The sequence below is a fragment of the Staurois parvus genome, unplaced genomic scaffold (assembly GCF_062004578.1).
Source record: "Staurois parvus isolate SC_StPar_1 unplaced genomic scaffold, SC_StPar_1.0 ptg001005l, whole genome shotgun sequence".
Lineage (NCBI taxonomy): Eukaryota > Metazoa > Chordata > Amphibia > Anura > Ranidae > Staurois > Staurois parvus.
The window spans coordinates 661242-684512 of record NW_028318801.1 but is presented as its reverse complement, the minus strand read 5'-3'; the positions used below and the strand labels follow the sequence as shown (position 1 = coordinate 684512).

The 23271-nt window shown below is 43.2% G+C and overlaps 1 protein-coding gene across 1 annotated transcript in view; it reads right to left on the bottom strand.

Annotated features, from left to right (window-relative positions):
- CFAP70 (cilia and flagella associated protein 70) overlaps positions 1 to 23271 on the bottom strand; it is a 71749-nt gene that overhangs the window by 31499 nt on the left and 16979 nt on the right. Inside the window, exons 5-14 of the mRNA XM_089657500.1 lie at positions 22233 to 22312; positions 19786 to 19962; positions 18306 to 18488; positions 14344 to 14438; positions 13017 to 13116; positions 10991 to 11128; positions 9432 to 9587; positions 9225 to 9314; positions 4628 to 4719; positions 1606 to 1666 (exon numbers count right to left, since the gene is read on the bottom strand). Coding sequence (XP_089513626.1) covers positions 1606 to 1666; positions 4628 to 4719; positions 9225 to 9314; positions 9432 to 9587; positions 10991 to 11128; positions 13017 to 13116; positions 14344 to 14438; positions 18306 to 18488; positions 19786 to 19962; positions 22233 to 22312 — 1172 coding nt within the window. The remainder of the gene's footprint in view (positions 1 to 1605; positions 1667 to 4627; positions 4720 to 9224; positions 9315 to 9431; positions 9588 to 10990; positions 11129 to 13016; positions 13117 to 14343; positions 14439 to 18305; positions 18489 to 19785; positions 19963 to 22232; positions 22313 to 23271) is intronic.

Genomic DNA, 23271 nt, shown 5'->3' with positions numbered 1-23271 from the left:
TCCCACTGATACCAGTGATGTGGCACTATTCCTCCCACTGATACCAATGATGGGGCACTATTCCTCCCACTGATACCAATGATAGAGCACTATTCCTCCCACTGATACCAATGATGGGCGCTATTCCTCCCACTGATACCAATGATGGGACACTATTCCTCCCACTGATACCAATGATGGGACAGTATTCCTCCCACTGATACCAATGATGAGGCACTATTCCTCCCACTGATACCAATGATGGGACAGTATTCCTCCCACTGATACCAATGATGGGGCACTATTCCTCCCACTGATACCAATGATGGGGCACTATTTCTCCCACTGATACCAGTGATGTGGCACTATTCCTCCCACTGATACCAATGATGGGGCACTATTCCTCCCACTGATACCAATGATAGAGCACTATTCCTCCCACTGATACCAATGATGGCGGCACTATTCCTCCCACTGAAACCAATGATGGGGCACTATTCCTTCCACTGACACCAGTGATGGGGCACTATTCCTTCCACTGATACCAACATTGGGGCATAATTTCACCCACTGACACTTAATGATGGGGCACTATTCCTTCCACTGATACCAGTGTTGGGGTGGGGGGGTGGCACTATTCCTTCCACTGACACCAACATTGGGGCAGAATTTCACCAACTGGCACCCAATGATGGGGCACTATTCCTCCCATTGACACCAATGATGGGGCACTATTCCTTTCACTGACACCAGTGATGGGGCACTATTCCTTCCACTGACACCAATGATGGAACACTATTCTTTCCCCTGACACCAATGAAGGGGCACTTTTTCTTTCATTGATACCAACAAAGGGGCACAATTAAGAATTTTTTTACTCCCACTGACCACCAAGCCTAAGGCATTGTTTACTCTCACAGATGTGGCTCAGATGGAGAATTTCCTGTTCCCACTGGGCACAGTCTGGCCCCTCTAAGTCTGAGGGACAGTAAACTGGTCCTTTTTTTTTAGAAAGTTTTCAGACCTCTGCTTTAAAGGATAAGTGCACTTTAAGACAACACTAACCCAACCTCTCTTTTCCACAGACGCTTACTTAACTTAATCCAATGGCTGTGGTATCCAGTGTTTGTTTACATCCAGTGCCACAAGTCTTCACTGACCTGGCCATGCCTGCACAACATAGCCCCACCGACTTCTATGGGATAATGCCCCTAGGCCAGAGATTATAAGGGACAACCCCATGGAAGTCTCTGTGGCTGTAATGTGCAGGCATGGCCAGAACAGTTAAGACCTACACTGCTGGATGTAAACATACATTGGAACCATCGCCGCTGGATCTCGGTTGGTCCCCCTGTAGAGGGAAGGTAAGTTAGGTTAGATCAGGGCAAAGGGGGCAAAATGGATAAATGCACTTTGTCTTAAAGTTTAACTTATCCTTTATGAAAAATGTAACCATTTTGTGTCTCTGTTAATTTATACTGGTATTCATGCTCTGGAGCTTTTGTTTGAGCAATATAATACCAGGCATTTCATCTTTGAAAGCACTGAATGTTCACACAATCTACTAATGATCGCCTATAAAGAACTGTGAATTATATAATATGTCTATCAAAACGGAATCCTCACCTTCTGGGCATTGGCCGCCCGCCGGTTAAGCTGTGCACGGGGTGGAACGAGTTCCTTCACCCTATGTGATAAGACAAGTTCGAGTCAGTGTGACTGTAAAAATGATCTTGTATATATTATTACAAAGTGTCAGAATTCACAGCTATTCTTTACTGCTGGCGGCACTTGGGTGGCTTATTATTTTCCTACTGAGGATCGTTTGTCAGGCTGATCACAAATTTCACAGGCACTTTGCAGCTCTGTGTGACAGATATAGTTATAAATTGACAGCTGCTATTAGCCGCTCAAGTCTGCTGGTCGTAAACACTGGTAGAAGGGAATTAGCTGTAGAGCTGTGTGGGGGGTCTTCTGCCCCCAATACACAGACTGTTCTCTACACTCGAAGACCAAGACATACAAATGTAAGAGGGAACCTTGCAGAAAAGTGATGTAGTTGCCCAAAGCAAGGAGTTTGTACATTCCAAACTTTAAAGTGTATCTATAGACACATATTTTTTTTTTAGTTTTGGATAGGTTAGACTAGTAAGGGGGGTACCCACTTAAACAGAGGTCAGATTGTAAAGGGTACCCACTTGACCAGATGTCAGAGAACTAGAGGGTGTCAACTTCACTAAAGGTCATAGAGTAACATGGTACCCACTTGACCAGATGTCACAGAGTTAGGGAGTGTCCACTTCACCTGCGGTCATAGAGTACCATGGTGTCCACGTAACCATATGTCAGAAAGTTAGAGCATCAACGTCACCAGAAGTCATAGAGTACCATGGTGTCCACTTGACCAGATGTCAGAAGGTTAGGGGATGTCAACTTCACCAGAGGTCATAGAGTAACATAGTGTCCACGTAACCATATGTCAGAAAGTTAGTGTCAACTTCACCAGAGGTCTTAGAGTAATATAGTGTCCACTTAACCATATGTCAGAAAGTTAGTGTCAACTTCACCAGAGGTCATAGAGTAACATAGTGTCCACGTAACCATATGTCAGAAAGTTAGTGTCAACTTCACCAGAGGTCTTAGAGTAACATGGTGTTCACTTGACCAGATGTCAGAGGGCTAGGGGGTGTCCACTTCACCAAAAGTCATAGAGTAACATGTCGTCCACTTGACCAGATGTCAGAGAGTTAGAGGGTGTCAACTTCACCAGAGTTCATGGAGTAACGTGATTCTTTCTGAATTCTTTCCTAGATACACAGAATATAACTGGATACTAACATTTATAAGTAAAGATGATCCAGGGAATATCCAATTGCCTCTCGGGGGATCAGGAAGGAATTTTCTTTCCCTGCAGGAGCAAATTGTTTCATGCTTTGCTGGGTTTTTTGCCTTCCTCTGGACCAACTGTGGGTATAAGATTATAACTTTTTGCTATGCAACTATGATATCCACTTGACCAAATGTCAGAAAGTTAAAGGGTATCAACTTCACCAAACATCATTGACTAACATGATGTCCACTTGACCAGATGTTAGAGAGTTAGAGGGTGTCAACTTCACCAGAGGTCATAGAGTAACATGATGTCCACTTGACCAGATGTCAGAGAGTTAGAGAGTGTCAACTTCACCAGAGGTCATAGAGTAACTTGATGTCCACTTGACCAGATGTCAGAGAGTTAGGGAGTGTCAACTTCACCAGAGGTCATAGAGTAACTTGATGTCCACTTGACCAGATATCAGAGAGTTAGAGGGTGTCAACTTCACCAAACATCATTGACTAACATGATGTCCACTTGATCAGATATCAGAGCGTTAGAGGGCGTCAACTTCACCAGAGGTCATAGAGTAACTTGATGTCCACTTGACCAGATGTCAGAGAGTTAGGGGGTGTCAACTTCACCAGAGGTCATAGAGTAACTTGATGTCCACTTGACCAGATGTCAGAGAGTTAGGGGGTGTCCACTTGACCAGAGGTCATAGCGTAACATGATGGGTGTGCCCACTGGACCAGGGTTCAGAAAGTAAGGCGGTGTAGACTTGGAGGCACCATAAGCCAATTAATAGATGGAGTGAGCTGGGTAAGCACATGATTTCCAAGCATGTAACCTGCCCACTCATCGCCCTCCACTTTGAAGCTGAATTCCGAGATAAGCAATATTGTCTAAATACATTGTATAAACCAGTGTTTTCGTCCATGAATCTCGGTGTGATTTGTGGATTTCTTTCAGATCTGTGTAGTAATCCAGTGTGAGACTTTCCCTCTGTGCAGGAACTTCCTGTAATAACAGCTGCTCACTGCTGCTCTTTCTCCTTGTGCAGGGTGACTGGTCTTGTCTCCGCCCCCTACTGCAGTTTTCTGTAGTGGGTGGGACCTGATAGGTCCCTCCCACAGCTCTTCTCTCTGCGCAGGTTTTGAACAGCACAATGATGATGCCACTGCGACCTTTACAATGTAATATTTGGGTTTGCAAAGGCATTTGGTAAATGAAAAGTGGATTTACATCCTTTGGTGGGTATTGAGAAATATATTTAAATAAATATTTTTGTGCCCAGGGTTCAGCTTTAGACCTCATACACATGGGATGTTTTAAAAACGCTCCTTCTCTTGGCAGCAGAGTTTTGGCAGAAAAAATGCCTGAAGCTTGTCAAAGTGTCTAACTCTTTTACAAGCGTTTAGGTGCGTTTACAAGCGTTAAGCGCTTCATTTCATTGGCCAGAATAATAATTTATTCTGGCCATTGAAATGAATTAACACTCAAGCACTAAACATGCCTAGACCTGATGCACGTTTGGATATGTTTAGACTTGTTTACATGCGTCAACTGTTTTTTCTGCCAAAACGCTGCTGCTCCTGGACGCACAGGCCCTGGGTTTCTTTTCCTGCTGGTAAATGCTACAGCTGCTAGAAACTTCTAAAAGTCTATGTGTGCATGGATACATAGAACAACATGGAGGACCATTTGGAAGCAGTAAAAAAAATGCCTGACGCCCCTAAAAGTGGCTGCAAAAATGCCCTGTGTGCATGAGGCCTTAATATTAGACTTTTCAACTGACAGGACAGAAACAGAAGAACTGGTTCTGATACTCACTTCAGCTCCATCTCCTCAGCCATGCGTTTGGGCACCAAGGGTTTCTCCAGACTGAACTCTAGCACCAGGTAAGCCCCAGACTCCACATATTGCTGTAGGGAAGGAAGAGAATCCATGGGTGGGTGCCATTTCACAACAGAGTGTGTGGGTTGGTGTTACAACACACACAAGTACAAAAAAAACCTCTTATTTGAAGGCTAACAATCGACTTAAAGCGTTGCAAAGGCTCAAGGTTTTTTTTACCTTCATGCATTCTATGCATGAAGGTAAAAAACCTTCTGTGTGCAGCAGCACCCCCAGCCCCCTCAATACTTACCTGAGCCTCGTTGAGATCCATCGATGTGCACAACAGCCTCTGCCGTCCTGGGTCTTTGCCTCCTCTGGCTCCATTGGCTCCCACTGCTGTCAATCACAGCCCATCAGTCAATGAGGAGAGAGAGGGGACGGGGCAAAGCTGCGGCTCAAGGTGTGAATGGACACAGCAGCGGCTTGGGAACATGCCTGCTCGGGTGCCCCCATAGAAAGTTGCTTGCTATGGGGGCACCTGACAGAAAGGAGGAGCCAGGAGAGCCTGCGGGGGACCCGAGAAGAGAAGGATCCAGGCTACTCTGTGCAAAACCACTGCACATAGCAGGTAAGTATAATATGTTTGTTATTCCCCCCCAAAAAAAAGAACCTTTAGTATTGATTTAAATTAAATGTTCTTTGGGACTATTATCTTATGACTATGGGCAGCCTTCTGTATGACTATAATAAATATGTGACTATAGATTGTTTTTAATGACCCAAAATTTTCTTGTGTTTTCAACAAATAAAAGAATGTCCAACTGAATATTAAAGTATAACTAAAGGCAAAACTTTTTTAAAAATTTTAGATAGAGTGGAGAGGGATTAGAACACCTGTCAGTTTTTATCACTGTCTGTGCCCCCTGTTAAAGAGATTCACCCTCTCTGTTTGTCCTGTTTACCATTATCATTGAAAGTGAAACAAAATCACAAAATTTGGGTTGTCCCCAGAAAAGTACTTGAGGGAAATCTTCCATTGGGGTTACTAGTTCTGGTGACCTGGGGGTCCCAAAGGAATTCTCTTAATTTGCATTGATTTCTTCTTACTTCCCGTTTGGCTACGGCGCAGGATGTGAAGGGAAATCTCCACAATGGACTACAGATGTCGAAAAAAAAAAATCTGACCGGGGTTATAACCCTCCCTTACTCTATCCAAACGTTTTGCCTATAGACCTACTTTAAATAGAAGTGTATAGTGTGTAGTGAACCTAAATGTGAACTTATTATTGCAGTGTTTAAATACATCTTTTTTTTATCGTTGTCCTATTTGCACAAACTTGCCCTTTGATTATTTTTCAATTTAATAATAACTAATTTAGTACGGTCTGGTAAATAGATTACACTACTTTTGAATTTTGTATTCTGTCGTACAAGAATTGTCATAACTTTAGTAACCTCTTCATTTTTGAGACACTAGCAAAAAAAAACAAAAAAAACACACAATCATTTGTCCGATATTCTCATATCTGACGGGGCTTTAGCGTTCTTCTCAACAACTGTGGAGATATCAGCCGCACAGGGAGTGCATTGTTTTCAGCAAGTCCATTATTTATTACAGGTACTTATATAGCGCTGTCAATTTACGCAGCGCTTTACATATATATTGTACATTCACATCAGTCCCTAACCCTCAAGGGGTGTACAATCTAAGGTCCCTAACTCACATTCATACATACACATACTAGGGACAATTTAGACAGGAGCCAATTAACCTACCAGCATGTCTTTGAAGTGTGTGAGGAAACTGGAGAAAACTCACGCAAGCACAGGGAGAACATGCAAGTTCCAGGCAGGGGGTGCCATGGTTGGGATTAGAGATGAGCGAATCGAACCAGGCGAAGTGGAATTCGATTCGAATTTCAGGAAAAATTTGATTTGCGTCGAATCCGAATATTAGCCTACTTCGGGTGCGCGAATCGGATTTTTCCCGATTAGCCGGCAAAAGTGTCCCTGCAGAGAGCTCCGCTATTTCTGACAGTTCTCTGACAGTTCCTTCACATTTACAGCGGTTGAAACACTGTATCTATTTGTTTCCATTTAGGATACAGATGTTTTTATTCGGAAACAGATACAATGTTTCAACCGCTGTAAATGTGAAAGTCAGAGAACTGTCAGAAATAGAGGAACTCTGCAGATACACTTTTTGCCGGTTTGGAATTATTCTTATTTTCATCCTACTTCTTCTTCTTCTTCTTCATCCTCATCCTCAGAAGAAGAAGAAGAGGATGAGGATGAGGATGAAGAAGAAGAAGAAGAAGTAGGATGAAAATAAGAAGAATTCCAAGCCGGCAAAAAGTGTATCTGCAGAGCTCCTCTAAGTGTATCTGCAGAATAGAGGAGCTCTGCAGATACACTTTTTGCCGGCTTGGAATTCTTCTTATTTTCATCCTACTTCTTCTTCTTCTTCCTCTTCATCCTCATCCTCTTCTTCTTCTTCTGAGTATGAGGATGAAGAAGAAGAAGAAGAAGAAGTAGGATGAAAATAAGAAGAATTCCAAGCCGGCAAAAAGTGTATCTGCAGAGCTCCTCTATTCTGCAGATACACTTAGAGGAGCTCTGCAGATACACTTTTTGCCGGCTTGGAATTCTTCTTATTTTCATCCTACTTCTTCTTCTTCTTCTTCTTCCTCTTCATCCTCATCCTCTTCTTCTTCTTCTGAGGATGAGGATGAAGAAGAAGAAGAAGAAGTAGGATGAAAATAAGAAGAATTCCAAGCCGGCAAAAAGTGTATCTGCAGAGCTCCTCTAAGTGTATCTGCAGAATAGAGGAGCTCTGCAGATACACTTTTTGCCGGCTTGGAATTCTTCTTATTTTCATCCTACTTCTTCTTCTTCTTCTTCTTCCTCTTCATCCTCATCCTCATCCTCTTCTTCTTCTTCTGAGGATGAGGATGAAGAAGAAGCAGAAGAAGTAGGATGAAAATAAGAAGAATTCCAAGCCGGCAAAAAGTGTATCTGCAGAGCTCCTCTATTCTGCAGATACACTTAGAGGAGCTCTGCAGATACACTTTTTGCCGGCTTGGAATTCTTCTTATTTTCATCCTACTTCTTCTTCTTCTTCTTCTTCATCCTCATCCTCAGAAGAAGAAGAAGAGGATGAGGATGAGGATGAAGAAGAAGAAGAAGTAGGATGAAAATAAGAAGAATTCCAAGCCGGCAAAAAGTGTATCTGCAGAGCTCCGCTAAGTGTATCTGCAGAGCTCCGCTATTTCTGACAGTTCTGTGACATTCCCTCCATACAGCGGTTGAAACATTGTATCTATTTGTTTCCATTTATGGAAACAAATAGATACAATGTTTCAACCGCTGTATGGAGGGAATGTCACAGAACTGTCAGAAATAGGCTATTTCTGACAGTTCTGTGACATTTTCTTCATACAGCGGTTGAAACTCCTTCTTCTCATCCTTCTCCTTCTCCTTCTTCTCATCCTTCTCCATCTTCTCATCCTTCTCCTTCTCCTTCTTCTCATCCTTCTCCTTCTCCTTCTTCTCATCCTTCTCCTTCTTCTCATCCTTCTTCTCATCCTTCTCCTTCTTCTCATCCTTCTTCTCATCCTTCTCCTTCTTCTCATCCTTCTCCTTCTTCTCATCCTTCTTCTTCTTCTCATCCTTCTCCTTCTTCTCATCCTTCTTCTCATCCTTCTCCTTCTTCTCATCCTTCTTCTCCTTCTTCTCATCCTTCTCCTTCTTCTCATCCTTCTCCTTCTCCTTCTTCTCATCCTTCTCCTTCTTCTCATCCTTCTCCTTCTCCTTCTTCTCATCCTTCTCCTTCTCCTTCTTCTCATCCTTCTCCTTCTCCTTCTTCTCATCCTTCTCCTTCTTCTCATCCTTCTCCTTCTTCTCATCCTTCTCCATCTTCTCATCCTTCTCCTTCTCCTTCTTCTCATCCTTCTCCTTCTCCTCCTTCTCCTTCTCCTTCTTCTCATCCTTCTCCTTCTTCTCATCCTTCTCCTTCTCCTTCTTCTCATCCTTCTCCTTCTTCTCATCCTTCTCCTTCTCCTTCTTCTCATCCTTCTCCTTCTCCTTCTCCTTGTCCTTCCTCATCTCCAAGGGCATTTAAATTAAAGGTACAGTGTTCTGCACTAATTTAAAGGCTCTCTGAAGCCTAGAAACCCTTTTAATAAGTTAAATTCGTAGCGAATTAATTCGCATCGAATCGAATTTCTTCCTCAAATTCGGCGAATCAGCCGAATCGAATTTTTGAATAATTCGCTCATCTCTAGTTGGGATTCAAACCAATGACCCTAGTGCTGCCAGGTGGATGTGCTAACCATTTAGCCACTGTGCTGCCCTAGACCTAGTATTGAATTAGTAGCAAAGCACAATCATTCTGCAGTACTGCAAAGCAACAAGCACATTTTTGATTATGAAATTTGACTTCTCCCCCCCGTGTACAATTACAAATTATACAAAGGAACAAAGTTTTTAAAACATGAATATGTAAAGCAAGGTAATCTATTTTGTACTTGAATCTAAAAAAATCGTAGAGGCTTCATATTCTCTTTAAGACTCCATAGAAAGTGTGTGTTACCTGGCCTTCTAAATTGGGAGGTACAGCCGGAGCATTTGCAGCTGCTTGATCAAGGTCCGCTACTTCTGATGACCTCAGCACTGCGGACATCTGCAGACAGAACAAGGTGAGGCATAAACGTTCTTCCAGGGATACATATGATACAACCATCTTTCATCCATGAGGTCTGTGGGAGCTTAGGAATAGCTCTGGCTTCTCAAGGCTTACCCGTCTGCTGCCATCCTTCTCCTTGGGGCCTTTCTCCATGCGGCTGGGTGCCGGCTTCGGGTGTGAAGAGTTGGGGCCTAATGCAGCGCCTGTGACCTTCCCCATCAAGCTGTTGTTCCGCACAAAATCCCGCAGAACGGATGACTGAACCTTTGTCTGCAGCAGGAAGGGAAGAAGAGCTTACAGTGTCGGCACATCTCTGCATCTCAAATGTTTCATGTATGCATCACAATCCACAGTTCTAACAATTTCATTTGGAGCTATGCTAAATTTTCAATATACGTTGTATCTTTTTCTCCAATTTTCCTGACCTGATGGGGAGATTTCACCTCACTTCCTGACCCTGTGACAGGTTGTGACAGCAGGACAAGAAATGAAACCAGCGGCTGTCACCAGGCAAAACACTAATATTAGAAGAAGTCTACAGTGAAGGAAATAAGTAATTGGTTGAGAACCTTCTTCCATCAGCCAGGGCATTGAAAATGGGTCATGGATGGGTGTTCCAGCATGACAATGACCCAAAACACACGGCCAAGGCAACAAAGGAGTGGCTCAAGAAGAAGCACATTAAGGTCCTGGAGTGACCTAGCCAGTCTCCAGACCTTAATCCAATTGAAAGTTCGAGTTGCCAAACATCAGCCACCAATCCTTAATGACTTGGAGAGGATCTGCCAAGAGGAGTGGGCCAAAATCCTTATTTTTTGTTTATTATATGCTTTTTCCAGAATAGTCACTTAGACATTCAGAAGGCAGACACAGAGTGGAATAGACTCCTGCAGCTCCCTGCTGTAGCCGGCTGACAGATGAGGTGCTGGGATGGATAGGGCTGCAGGTAGGAAGACCTCTCTCCTCTGCTCCAGACTGATGCCTCGTAGGAAGCTCCACCCTACGTGTTACATCAACTGGTGACTTCTTCAAAGCTCCCCCCTTTTAAGTCCCCAGTCGACGTAACGTGTAAGGACGGAGCTTTCTACGAGGAATCAGTTTGGAGCAGAGGAGAGAGATCTCTTTACCAGAATCCAGGCACAGCAGAGAACTAGCGAGCAGAATGGTGAAGGCAACTCCCATATTTTTGAAAACAAGGGTGAGCAAGCTGACCGCACTCCAACAGATGAGTAATATAAACTGAATTTATTGAAATCTTCAGTATACCAAGTGCACAAAACATCACGCAAAATGCGCTTAATCATATCAGTCTGGAGCAGAGGAGAGAGGTCTTCTTACCAGACAGAGCAGGCAACTAACATGGCGAATGGCGATGTTAACGCCCATATTTCTCCCATGACAGGCGTATTATCACCAGATCATTCATTGGGACAACCAACAGGGTCTTTTTAGGAAGAGCATCTCCTAGCCCCCATAACTTTAAAATTTTTTAAATCAACCAAAGACCCAATATTTGTCAACTACACTCACAATGTCCTTGGTGCAATTTTTGTTTCTGGATGGAGCCACACAACTAGAGCAATGTCTCTGATTTTAGTGATTCTGTATTTCCTGCAGAACTACAGGGGTGAGAATACAGTTATGTTTTTTAGACTCATCTGTTGAATTTCTACCTTCTCCAACACTTCAGCCTCTTGGTAAGCCAGAATCCGGTAGGCTCCACGCAGACGTTTCACTCCTGGATACAACAGAGGCACCAAGTTCACGTAGACCACACCATGAAATGATATTTGGGTGTCCTCTTCACTTTGCTGGAAATTATAATGAAAGACTGAAGAATGAATCAAAGGCATGAATAAAGAAATGCCAAAAAAAAGGGAAAAAAACTATCTATGGGTTCCCAGATATCTACAGTAAAATAAATAAGAGAAAGTCCAAAGAAGACGAAGGAGAATGATAGTAATAATACAGTCCAAGTGTTTATATTTACACTCAACTAACCAAAAAAAGGTTAATAGTGCCAGTCTGATGCATAGCTTTGCTTAAATCCCAGTCCAGCAGCACCTACACATAAAGAGCACAGCCTAGTGCAGCTTTTCTCAACCTTTTCAACTCAGAGGAACCCTTGACGTAACTTTCCAGTCTCAGGGAACCCCGGCTAAAAATTACTATATCTACAATTCATGATACATTCGTGTGATGATCAGATGTAAGAATGCTCCTTACACTTGTGGTCAGAGGAACCCTTGACGTAACTTTCTGGTCTGAGGGAACCCCTGCTACAAATGAGTATATCTACAATTCATGATGCATTAGTGTGATGGTCAGAGGTAAGAATGCTCCTTACACTTGTGATCAGAGGAACCCTTGACGTGACTTTCTGGTCTGAGGGAACCCCGGCTAAAAATGGCTTTATCTACAATTCATGATGCATTAGTGTGATGGTCAGATGTAAGAACGCTCCCTACACTTGTGGTCAGAGGAACCCTTGATGTAACTTTCTGGTCTGAGGGAACCCCGGCTAAAAATGAGTATATCTACAATTCATGATACATTAGTGTGATGGTCAGAGGTAAGAATGCTCCCTACACTTGTGGTCATTGGGAAGAATTACCCCCTTACAGACTGCTAAAAAGATCCATAGTGTCAGTGGGAACTCACCTGAGAGGTAAAAATTGCTCATTGCTCAAGGAACCCCTAGCAACCTCTGGAGGAACCCTAGTTGAAAAACCCTGGCCTAGTGCATAAACTTAGAACTGAGTGAAAAACTTTTCGTTTTTCATTTGTATAGAGTATGGGAAGGGTTATAACCCCTGTTACGTTTCCTTTTTTTTAACCATCTGTGTCCCATAGGAAAGATTTCTGTTCACGTCCTAAAGAGGGATATGCTTTGTTCATATTTCATGTCTGCTCTGGATTGAGGCAAGTACACCCTATAGAGGGATATGCTTTGTTTATACTTCATATTAGAGCTTTACAACCACTTTATTTATCTTTAAGCCCCCATTCACACCAATGCGATTTGCTATGCAATTTGACAGTTTAAGATCGCATGACAGGTCGCACCCTATTTGTGCCTATGGAATCATTACGACGCCAACACACACCAATTTTGAAAAAGGTTCCTGCACTATTTTTGGCAATTTCATGTTGGACTTGCATTGACATCTGTGCATGAAGTCACACAGATGTTGGCAAGCTGCACTTGAAAGTGCACTGACTGGAGACTTTGAAATCGCTCTACTTCAGCTGAGCTAGCACGATTTTCAAAGCCAGGGCTTAAGTCTATCTGATCTTTAAGTAATAAAAACAAGGGTATTACAATCATAAATATTCAGTAGAGGGTTAGTAGGCTTGTCACAGTACCAGGAGAAGATGTTAATTAAAGCCTGCCATTGCCATTGGTCAGACTGAAGGCAGGAACCCTCTCCATCACAAGTCTCTCACTCTTTCCAGCATATCCCATAATCCTTCATTCTCTGGGGGAATATATGAAGGGGAAGAGTGGGGTCTTATGTTGTCCTTCAGAGCTTACATTTATTTAATATTGCTGATCACAGGAAAGAATTTGATACAAATTTGCGAAAAAGTATAGAGTCTATATGTTCCATCTAAGGCTCTCATACTGACTTGTAGCACCTTGCATACTGATGGCGCCATAAATTAATATATACTTAGTCTTGGATTCAGTACCCTCACCTTTTCTGCTTTGCCTGCTTTAGATTTGCTGGTGGTTGAAATCGGTGCTCTCATTATCTCTAGCGGCCAGTAACGGCACTCCGCTATACGCTTCTGTAAGCTGTGAATACACCATTGTCATTCATATAAGTCATACTGCATGTGAAGGAGATGGAGTCACATCTGAATCTTGAAGAAATGCCCGCACTTCCACAAAGAGATGGCCTTTATTTAAGCAGATCCACACATAAAATCCACACAGAAGTTAACGCATTTTGGTGGTTAGGCCTTAGACATGGATAGAGATGGAGTCACCTTGGCTTGCATAATATTTAAAAAATATCTATATTTTCTAAATCCAAATAAATGGGCTGCACAGTGGCTAAATGGCTAGCACTCCCATTTGGCGGCACTAGGGTCGTGGATTCAAAACCCAAACATGGCACCACCTGCCTGAAGTTCGCATGTCCTCCCTGTGCCTGCGTGGGTTCCCCTCGGATACTCCGGTTTGCTCCCACACCCCAAAGACATGCTGGTAGGTTAGTTGGCTCCTGTCTAAACTGGCCCTAGTATGTGTATGTATGAATGTGAGTTAGGGACCTTAGATTGTATGCTCCTTGAGGGTTAGGGACCTTAGATTGTACGCCCCTTGAGGGTTAGGGACCTTAGATTGTACGCCCCTTGAGGGTTAGGGACCTTAGATTGTACGCCCCTTGAGGGTTAGGGACCTTAGATTGTACGCCCCTTGAGGGTTAGGGACCTTAGGCTGTACATCCCTTGAGGGTTAGGGACCTTAGATTGTATGCTCCTTGAGAGTTAGGGACTGGTGCAAATGTAATATATATATATATATATATATATACTGTATATATATATATATATATATATATATATATATATATAAATAAAAGTACCTGTAATAAATAAAATCCAAGTAAGCTTGAAATGATACATATGAATATTCTGACTTTTCCCATTCAGTTTATGGCTCCTTTTTTCCACAAACTCTAGGCTTTGCTTAGTCCTTTACTTACAGAGCTCAGTAGCTCAAACTGAAATTTTCACACAAGTTGATGGGTCAGAGAAATGACTCCTCCCCATTACTTCCTGTCTGCTCTGCTCAGTCAGGGCCCAACAGAGTTTTAATCAGAGAAAGAAAGTCAAAAGTAAGCTAGAAAAACCATAGTGAATCTAGTGTTATGGGTGTGCCCTAAATTACATTTTTATTTGTAAAACAAAGATTTTATATTATTATAGAGATATATTAGTTTATAAAATGCATAAACATGAATAAATAAAGAAAAACCATTATAATTCCCAATCATAAAGACTGGAGTCTACACATTACCTGGTCAGGGCGGACTTGTTAAGGTAGCACCTCCTCTCCGTGTCCCACATCACTCTCTTACGTTGGGTTTCGGCTTCCACGCGGAACTCTTTGTCCTGCAGATGGTGCACAGGAATATTTTTATACAGCTTATATAATATATAATAGACCTGATATGTTAACATGTCTGAACTTTTCTTGTCATTATCAACAAATCAGATTCTGCCTTCTATTCTCCCAGCGCAGTGTGATTTGATAAAGAGTAACGCTTGTTTTTCGAGAACTGAAACAAGCACAGGACATGCAGATGGTTTCAGGGAGCATTCAACGCAGAAATGGGTAGAAAAGAATGGTCACCTAATTAGTAAACAGAGTCCACCTATGTGTCATGTAATCTCAGTATAAATACAGCTGTTCTGTGAAGCCCTCAGAGGTTTGTTAGAGAACATTAGTGAACAAACAGCATCATGAAGGCCAAGGAACACACCAGACAGGTCAGGGATAAAGTTGTGGAGATGTTTAAAGCAGGGTTAGATTATAAAAAAATATCCCAAGCTTTAAACATCTCACTGTTCAATCCATCATCCGAAAATGGAAAGAGTACGGCACAACTGCCTACCTACCAATACATAGCTGTCCACCTAAACTGACAGGCCGGGCAAGGAGAGCATTCATCAGAGAAGCAGCCAAGAGGCCCATGGGAACTCTGGAGGAGCTGCAGAGATCCACAGCTCAGGTGGGAGAATCTGTCCACAGGACAACTATTAGTCGTGCACTCCACAAATCTGGCCTTTATGGAAGAGTGGCAAGAAGAAAGCCATTGTTGGAAGAAAGCCATAAGACGTTCTGTTTGCAGTTTGCGAGAAGGCATGTGGGGGACACCAAACATGTGGAAGAAGGGGCTCTGGTCAGATGACACCAAAATTCAACTTTTTGGCCTAAAAGCAAAATGCTATGTGTGGAGGAAAAGTAACACTGCACATCACCCTGTACACACCATCCCCACTGTGAAACATGGTGGTGGCAGCGTCATGTTATGGGGATGCGTTTCTTCAGCAGCGACAGAACAGCTGGTCAGAGTTGATGGGAAGATGGATGGAGACGAATACAGGGAAATCTTAGAAGAAAACCTGTTAGAGTCTGCAAAAGACTTGAGACCGGGGCGGAGGTTCCAGCAGGACAACGACCCGAAACATCCAGCCAGAGCTACAATGGAATGGTTCCGATCAAAGCATCTTCATGTGTTAGAATGACTCAGTCACAGTCCAGACCTAAATCAAATGGAGAATTTGTGGCCATACCTGAAAAATTATGTTCACAGACGCCCTCCATCCAATCTGGCAGGGCTTGAGGGATTCTGCAAAGAAAAATGGGCAGAAATGTCCCTCTCTAGATGTGCAAATCTGGTAGACACATTCCCAAAAAGACTTGCAGCTGGAATTGCAGCCAAAGGGGGTCCAACAAAGTATTGACTCCGGGGGGCTGAATACAAATTTACACCACACTTTTCACAGATTTATTTATAAAAAATGTTGAAAACCATTTCTCATTTTCCTTCCACATCACAATTATGTGCCACTTTGTGTTGGTCTATCACATCCAATCCCGATAAAATACATTTACGTTTTTGGTTGAAACATGACAAAATGTGGAAAATTTTAAGGGGTATGACGACTTTTTCAAGGAACTGTATTTTAAAGCTGTATAAAGGGAACCTACACTTTGTCCATGCAGGGTAAAGCATCTAGTTTGCTTTGCCTCACAGCTGCTTATATTTACCACCCTTCACTTTCTGCTGCTCTATTCTTCTGGAAAAACAAAATAACATACTAATATGTCTAAACATGGGGGAACGTGTAACTTTCCCCTCTGCCTCCTACATGCTTAGCGATTGGCTGTCTTGGCACCCAGCACTATCACAAGTTTGGTGTCGGTGAATGGAGGGAAGAGAAGTCTGCGCAGCTGCAAGGGCCAAAATTAAAGCTCATATCTTGGCAAAATGTAAATTCTTTGGGTGTCTTGGGAATGAGTTAATATTTGACCTCTTTGCCTAAAGATTGTGATATCTTCTACCAAAGTCTCGGTTTACACACTCTCTTATCTTAATCTCCTATCCTAGGGGCCGTCACTTATCCCCCCTCTATATAGGCTCCCTGGCCTCGCCGCCACTGTGTAGTTCTCAGCGAGATCGCACTGATAGAAACACATCAGTGTGAAGAGTATTGGGTGAGATTATTAAAATGAATTGGGATCAAGTCCGCATATCCTTGCACTGCCTAACTCTTCCCATTCCACCCACAACTCAGCCGGTGGCCATGATTACAGTGCCGAGGAATCATGGGACATGCAGAGTCAGGAAATGCTAGGAAATGCGTTTACCTATTAATTACAGGTACTTATATATTGTAGGGTTGCCACCTCATCCCTTTAACCCTCATGCACATGGGACGTTTGATAGCGCTGGTAACGTTAGCTATGTAAAGTCATGTTAACCACTTCCATACCGGGCACTTTTACACCTTCCTGCCCAGGCCAGTTTTCAGGTTTCAGCGCTCTCACACTTTGAATGACAATTGCGCAGTCATACAACATTGTACCCAAACTAAAATTTTATCATTTTCTTCACTCAACTAGAGCTTTCTTTTGGTGGTATTTAATCACCGCTGGGGTTTTTATTTTTTGCTAAATTAACAAAAAAAGACCAAAAAGTTTGAAAAAAAAAAAAAGTTTTTCTTTGTTTCTGTTATAAAAGTTTGCAAATAAATAATTGTTATTCATAAATTTGGGCCGAGATGTATTCTACTACATGTCTTTGGTGAAAATAACCCAAATTAGGATGTATTTTTTAGTTTGTAGGAAAGTTATAGAGTTATAGGGAATGAAGCCATCCATTGTATACAACTGTCATGTGACCTGCTGTGATTGGTCACAGCAGGTCACATGGTACCGGCAACGGGGGTCAGTACTCAGATCTGTCATCGGCCGTGTCCGACGTACACAGCTGGTGACAGATCGTGCCTCTGCGCGGCTCTGCAGGAGCGAAATCTGCGCATGTGCGGGAAGACGCCATATGGCGTCCACTCGGAATGCTGATGACATTTGGCGGCCGCCATTTGGCCATATGGCGGAAGGCAAATGGTTAAAAATGTGAGTTTTTCAGCTTTTTTTAGCATTTTTGCATTAGCGTTTACCGGTGTTTTTCCACGTTTGCTTTTACCCCCCAAAAAAATTGGGGGTAAAAAAAAGTCCAAAAATGCTGGTTTGCGGCGTTTTAACACATTTTGTATAAAGAGGTAATGTGAGTGCAATGTAATAATCCCTAAAAAGCGCAGCTAGCATATAAAGGTAAATCCTCAACACCTCAAAATAGCAAATAATAGCATATCCATTTATTTGTTTTACCACATTTGTCAGCTAGAAACTCCTCTAGAAACCCACTAGTCCTGGGTTTTTTTTCCAGCCAAAAAACTTCCCATCCAAAAAAACATTGATTCCAGTCTGTGTGTGCATGGACACATAGGATAACATGTTGGGGGGTTTACTGGCTATAGAAAAAAATGTCAAAAGCCAAAAACAGCCGCTTTAAAACGTACCGTGTGCATGAGATAAGAGGTGTTCACCTGAAAAAGGGGAGGAACAGAGAAGACAGGATCAAATAGCCTTTTTACACAATGCAGAGGATTAACCCCTTAGGTTCCACAGTGAGTATAACAAGCATGCTTTACTACATCTACAGACTGATTGTACTGTTGTGGGTTTAGTAACACTTTAAGCCTTTGTTGTACATGATAAATATTATTATTATTATACAGTATTTATATAGCGCCAAAGGGTTTGCTCAGCGCTGTACAGTAGCAAGGGGGACAGAACATGAGACAAGACAGTAACAATACAATACACGAGGGGTTCGAGGGCCCTGCTCTTTCGAGCTTACAATCTAGGTATAGTATGTTTTTTTTAACCCAACTATGTAACTATGTAACCTCTTTGCGATTCATTTCTCCATCTTCCTCTTCATAGGATCCCCCTAAAATGAATGATTCTGGGATATGCTGAGCTCCTGGCGCCATGATACCGCTCATTGGCCATCTCTTCTTCCTGGACACAGGTTCGCTCTCCCCGCCCGCCTTCAGGATTCCATTTGAGAAGATCAAAGTGAGATCCTTCTGTGGCAGGAGAAAAACAAGAAGGATCAAGAAAAATGGAACAACTAGGTTTCATCTTTTATTTTCCTAGATAAAAAGCAAACATGCTCATTAAGTGAGTCCATTTTTTCCAAACTAGCCCTGCCACAGAAATAGGTTCTGTATGTAATAAAACCCAAGCTTAAAGTCAGTGCAGGAACAGGTTCATCTAGAGCACAGGGCAAGGATTCAGAGCTGCACCCCCTCCTCCGCTGTTATTGCATGCCATAGAATGGGTTTAATGCACTGTGTCCATTCTTTGTCTCTTTGCTCTGGTGTGCCCAGGGCAGCTTCCCCTCCTGCCCACCCCTTGTCTCAGACCTGCTTAAAGTGTATGTAAACACTAAGAATGAACTTCGTTGGTATTTAGCATTCCAATAAAAGCCCTCTGTTACTCCCAGTTCACATCAGCTCTCATGCCCATGCGGGCCGCATTTTGCATGGGCACGAGAACCCATTTATTTGAATGGACTCCCGTTCCCGTGCCCCGCAGGGAAGAAGTCCCTGCACTTCTTTGGAAAACGCAGCCCACACGGGAACCTCGGTTCCCAGTGCGGGCGGCATGCCATTAGAACTAATGTCACCCGCCCGCGGGTCCGCATCTCTCTGTGCGGGTGGTGCGGCTGCACGGATTTTCGTGCAGATCCACAGCGGCACCACCCACACAGATGTGAACCTAGGGTCATATCTATTTGATAAATGCACAAGAAAGAAATCTGTTCATCGTGCCAGAAATCTTGTGGAAATCAGACGGATGTTTGTTGACTTCAGATTCATACATTTTATAAATCTGAATGCTTCATTATTGTATTCTATGTGCCCATTAGGTTGTATTGGTCCAACGTTTTTAGCTGCGTAAACAAATACTAGAAAAATCTACATCCAGTTTAGTTTGGTCGTAATTTTACACTCTATGGATGTAAACATTTACATTTTTACATGGGTACAGTGTATTGGACTTTGCGCTGCTGTTAAGGTCCGCTGTAAAGAATAATGTGTACTCGACGGGCGCTGATTACACATTGTTTACATGCTGGTCGGAATAAGTCATTCATGCGTTGTTGGCACATGCATGGAATGGCCTCAACCTTCAGTGACTGCAAGATAGGTCATTTTGTGCATTAATAGCTCATTTAGGGTCAATACAATTTTTCACTGGCCCTCCTTAAACAACTGTGGAAATATTCATATTTTAGCAATTATCTTTATTTCATTCCCCACATTTGGTATTTATAAAAAGTATCTTTCTTTGGATTACCTTGGATGGTTTATTTCTCACCTCTCCCATGGATGGTAGCTGAAGGCTGGTGACATAGTTGTACTGTGGCCCTTGTGGGTTCCAGGACTCGGGGACACAATAGGCAGCTTCCATGGTCACTCGGATCAGATTCCCATTATTAATTTGTGCCTCGGTGAGTAAAGGCTCCGGGACAGAAACCGCCACTTCCAGACTCGGCTTTAACACAAAACAGTGTGTGCATATGAGAAAGGAGGATAGAACCCAGCTCCACTACTACCCTGGGTAAAAGCAAATAAAACTCATTTGAGTTTCTACCAGCTTGCCAGGGCACTCGGTTCAGGCCACCATTATTAATCTGTGATTTGGTACGTAAAGGCTCCGGGACAGAAAGCACCACTTCCAGCCTTGGCTACAACAGAGCACACTGCAGGATATGAAAAATCAGAACTAAACTCGGCTTCCCCATTACCCTGGGTGGAAGTGCAAAGCTCTCATTTGAGTTTCTAGTAACTTCCAAGATCACTTGGATCAGATTTCCATTATTAATCTGTGAATCATTGAGTACAAGTCCAGGACAGTGACAGCCACCTCCAGATATGACACTGTATGTGCAGTGGTGTATTTAGGTTTTGTGCTGCCCTAGGCAACATAAAATTTAGCCCTCTGCATGGAGAGACCCTGACACCGACCAACACCCCCCCTCCCCCACGAAGAGTGCCTGACATTGACCAACAACACCCCAACCCCCACCCAAGAGAGCCTTCCACTACCACTGGCCCCCATACATTGGCAACCCCACCCCGGTGAGAGAGAAGACACTCACTTTCACATCTCTGGACATCCCCGGGAACAAGAGTCAGGTTCTGCATACACCATCAAGCAGCCCGCTGACGCTATCAGATTCCACCTAGTCCCCATGCTGCTTGTGTCCCTCCTTCTATCCCTTCTTTATGCTGCCCCCCTGAAAAATTCTGCTGCCCCCCTGAAAGATGCCGCCCTAGGCAAATGCCTTGTTTGCCTTGTGAGAAATACACCCCTTTATATGTGTATGAAAAAAGAAGAACTATACTCAGTTCCCCTATTACCCTGGGTGAAATCATAAAGCTCTAATTTGAGTTGCCGCTTTCAAGGTCATTCGGATCAAATTTCCAATATTAATCTCTGAGAAAGGGCCCAGGGGCAGCAATTGCCACTGCCAGATTTGGTTAATACAGAAAACACTTTTCTGAGACTTCTTGTTGCCCTAACGCTGCTTTAGTACTTCATAATCACTGCCGCAGAACAAGAATGCAGTGAATAAAAGCATAAAAGTCTCTACTTTTTTAGGTCACAAAAAGTAAGAAATTCAAAGGATCAAAATGACAGCCAAGCAGCTCTCATTTTCAAAAATAAGGGTCAGCAATATCAGCCTTCATATTTTGTCACAGCAGGTTTTCTAGTATAACAAGATACGAACTCTAGATCATGGATGTACAACCACTGACTTGTAGACGGGCAATAGCAGGATCTCTACTAGCTTAAAGTGTTACTAAACTCCGGACCCCGCATTCACTATATCTGGTCTTCCAGGACCCTGCATTCACTATATCCGCTCTCCCTGGACCCTGCATTCACTATATCCGCTCTCCCTGGACCCTGCATTCACTATATCCGCTCTCCCTGGACCCTGCATTCACTATATCCGCTCTCCCTGGACCCTGCATTCACTATATCTGGTCTTCCAGGACCCTGCATTCACTATATCTGCTCTCTCTGGACCCTGCATTCACTATATCTGGTCTCCCTGGACCCTGCATTCACTATATCCGCTCTCCCCGGACCCCGCATTCATTATATCTGGTCTCCCCAGACCCTGCATTCGCTATATCCGTTCTCCCCGGACCTCACATTCATTATATCTGGTCTCCCCAGACCCTGCATTCGCTATATCTGGTCTCCCCGTACCCTGCATTCACTATATCTGGTCTCCCCAGTCCCTGCATTCACTATATCTGGTCTCCCACCATACACAGAACATGGAAATACAATTATATTAGTAAATATAAACTGCTAAATACCTTTTCTCATCAACAATGTATAGCAATTTTATGACTTCTATCAGTGTCCAGCCGAGCAGTGGTTAAAGCTTGCAGGAGGAGTTTTCATTCTGCTCTGACTGTCCTATGAGGCTGCATAACCTCCGACTCTATGTGTTGACAGCGCTGATTGGCCCTGTGCCGATCACATGCACCTCCCAAAAAAAAAAACCTTTCTAGCCATACACACTACACTGAGTATGTGCAATGCAACATTTTATTCCCTAAGGCCTCTGCTTAAAAAAATATGTTTTTGGGGTTTCTAAGTAATTTTCTAGCATAAAATGCTGATTTTCACATGTAGGAGAGAGGTATCAAAGTATCAGAAGAATAGGCTGGGGGCTGAAGTGGTTAAAATGAATTCAATAAACACAAAGTAAACCAGTTGGACATTCAATGTGGTATAAATACCTTGGCATCAGGGTGAACGTTTTCCAGAGGAGAGCCAGTTGCTGGATACAGTGGCACCGTCACGTTAAAATTACATTCACCTAAAAAACAGGTTTATGCAGTCAAGATTTATAGTAGAAAAAGACAAGAACTTTTTTTTCGTTTTTCTCCCTTCATTGATATCTCTTTTCTCTCTTTCTCCGTAAAGCTCCTCACTCATGTTACAGTTCTACTCTACAATCTCCTGACGATCTCGCAACAACGATGTGGTGTGACTGGAGATAAATGAAGTTACATTAATAAATAAATGAACAGTTTAGGAAGCTTTTGGTAAAATATCACTGTCCTTCAAACTTTAGGGGGGGGGGGGGGGGCGGACTAGGGCCAGGGGGAGTAGAAAAGTCCCTGAAGTCCAGTGAGAGTAAACAATGCCTTATCTTTGGTGTCAGTGGGAGGAACAGCGCCCCATCATTGGTATCAGTGGGAGGAATAGTGACCCATCATTGGTATCAGTGGGGGGAATAGTGCCCCATCATTGGTATCAGTGGGAGGAATAGTACCCCATCATTGGTATCAGTGGGAGGAATAGAGCCCCATCATTGGTATCAGTGGGAGGAATAGTGCCCTATCATTGGTATCAGTGGGAGGAATAGTGTCCCATCATTGGTATCAGTGGGAGGAATAGTGTCCCATCATTGGTATCAATGGGAGGAATAGAGCCCAATCATTGGTATCAGTGGGAGGAATAGTGCTCCATCATTGGTATCAGTGGGAGGAATAGTGTCCCATCATTGGTGTCAGTGGGAGGAATAGTGCCCCATCATTGGTATCAGTGGGAGGAATAGTGTCCCATCATTGGTATCAGTGGGAGGAATAGTGCCCCATCATTGGTATCAGTGGGAGGAATAGTGCCCCATCATTGGTATCAGTGGGAGGAATAGTGCCCCATCATTGGTATCAGTGGGAGGAATAGTGCCCCATCGTTGGTATCAGTGGGAGGAATAGTGCCCCATCATTGGTATTAGTGGGAGGAATAGTGCCCCATCATTGGTATTAGTGG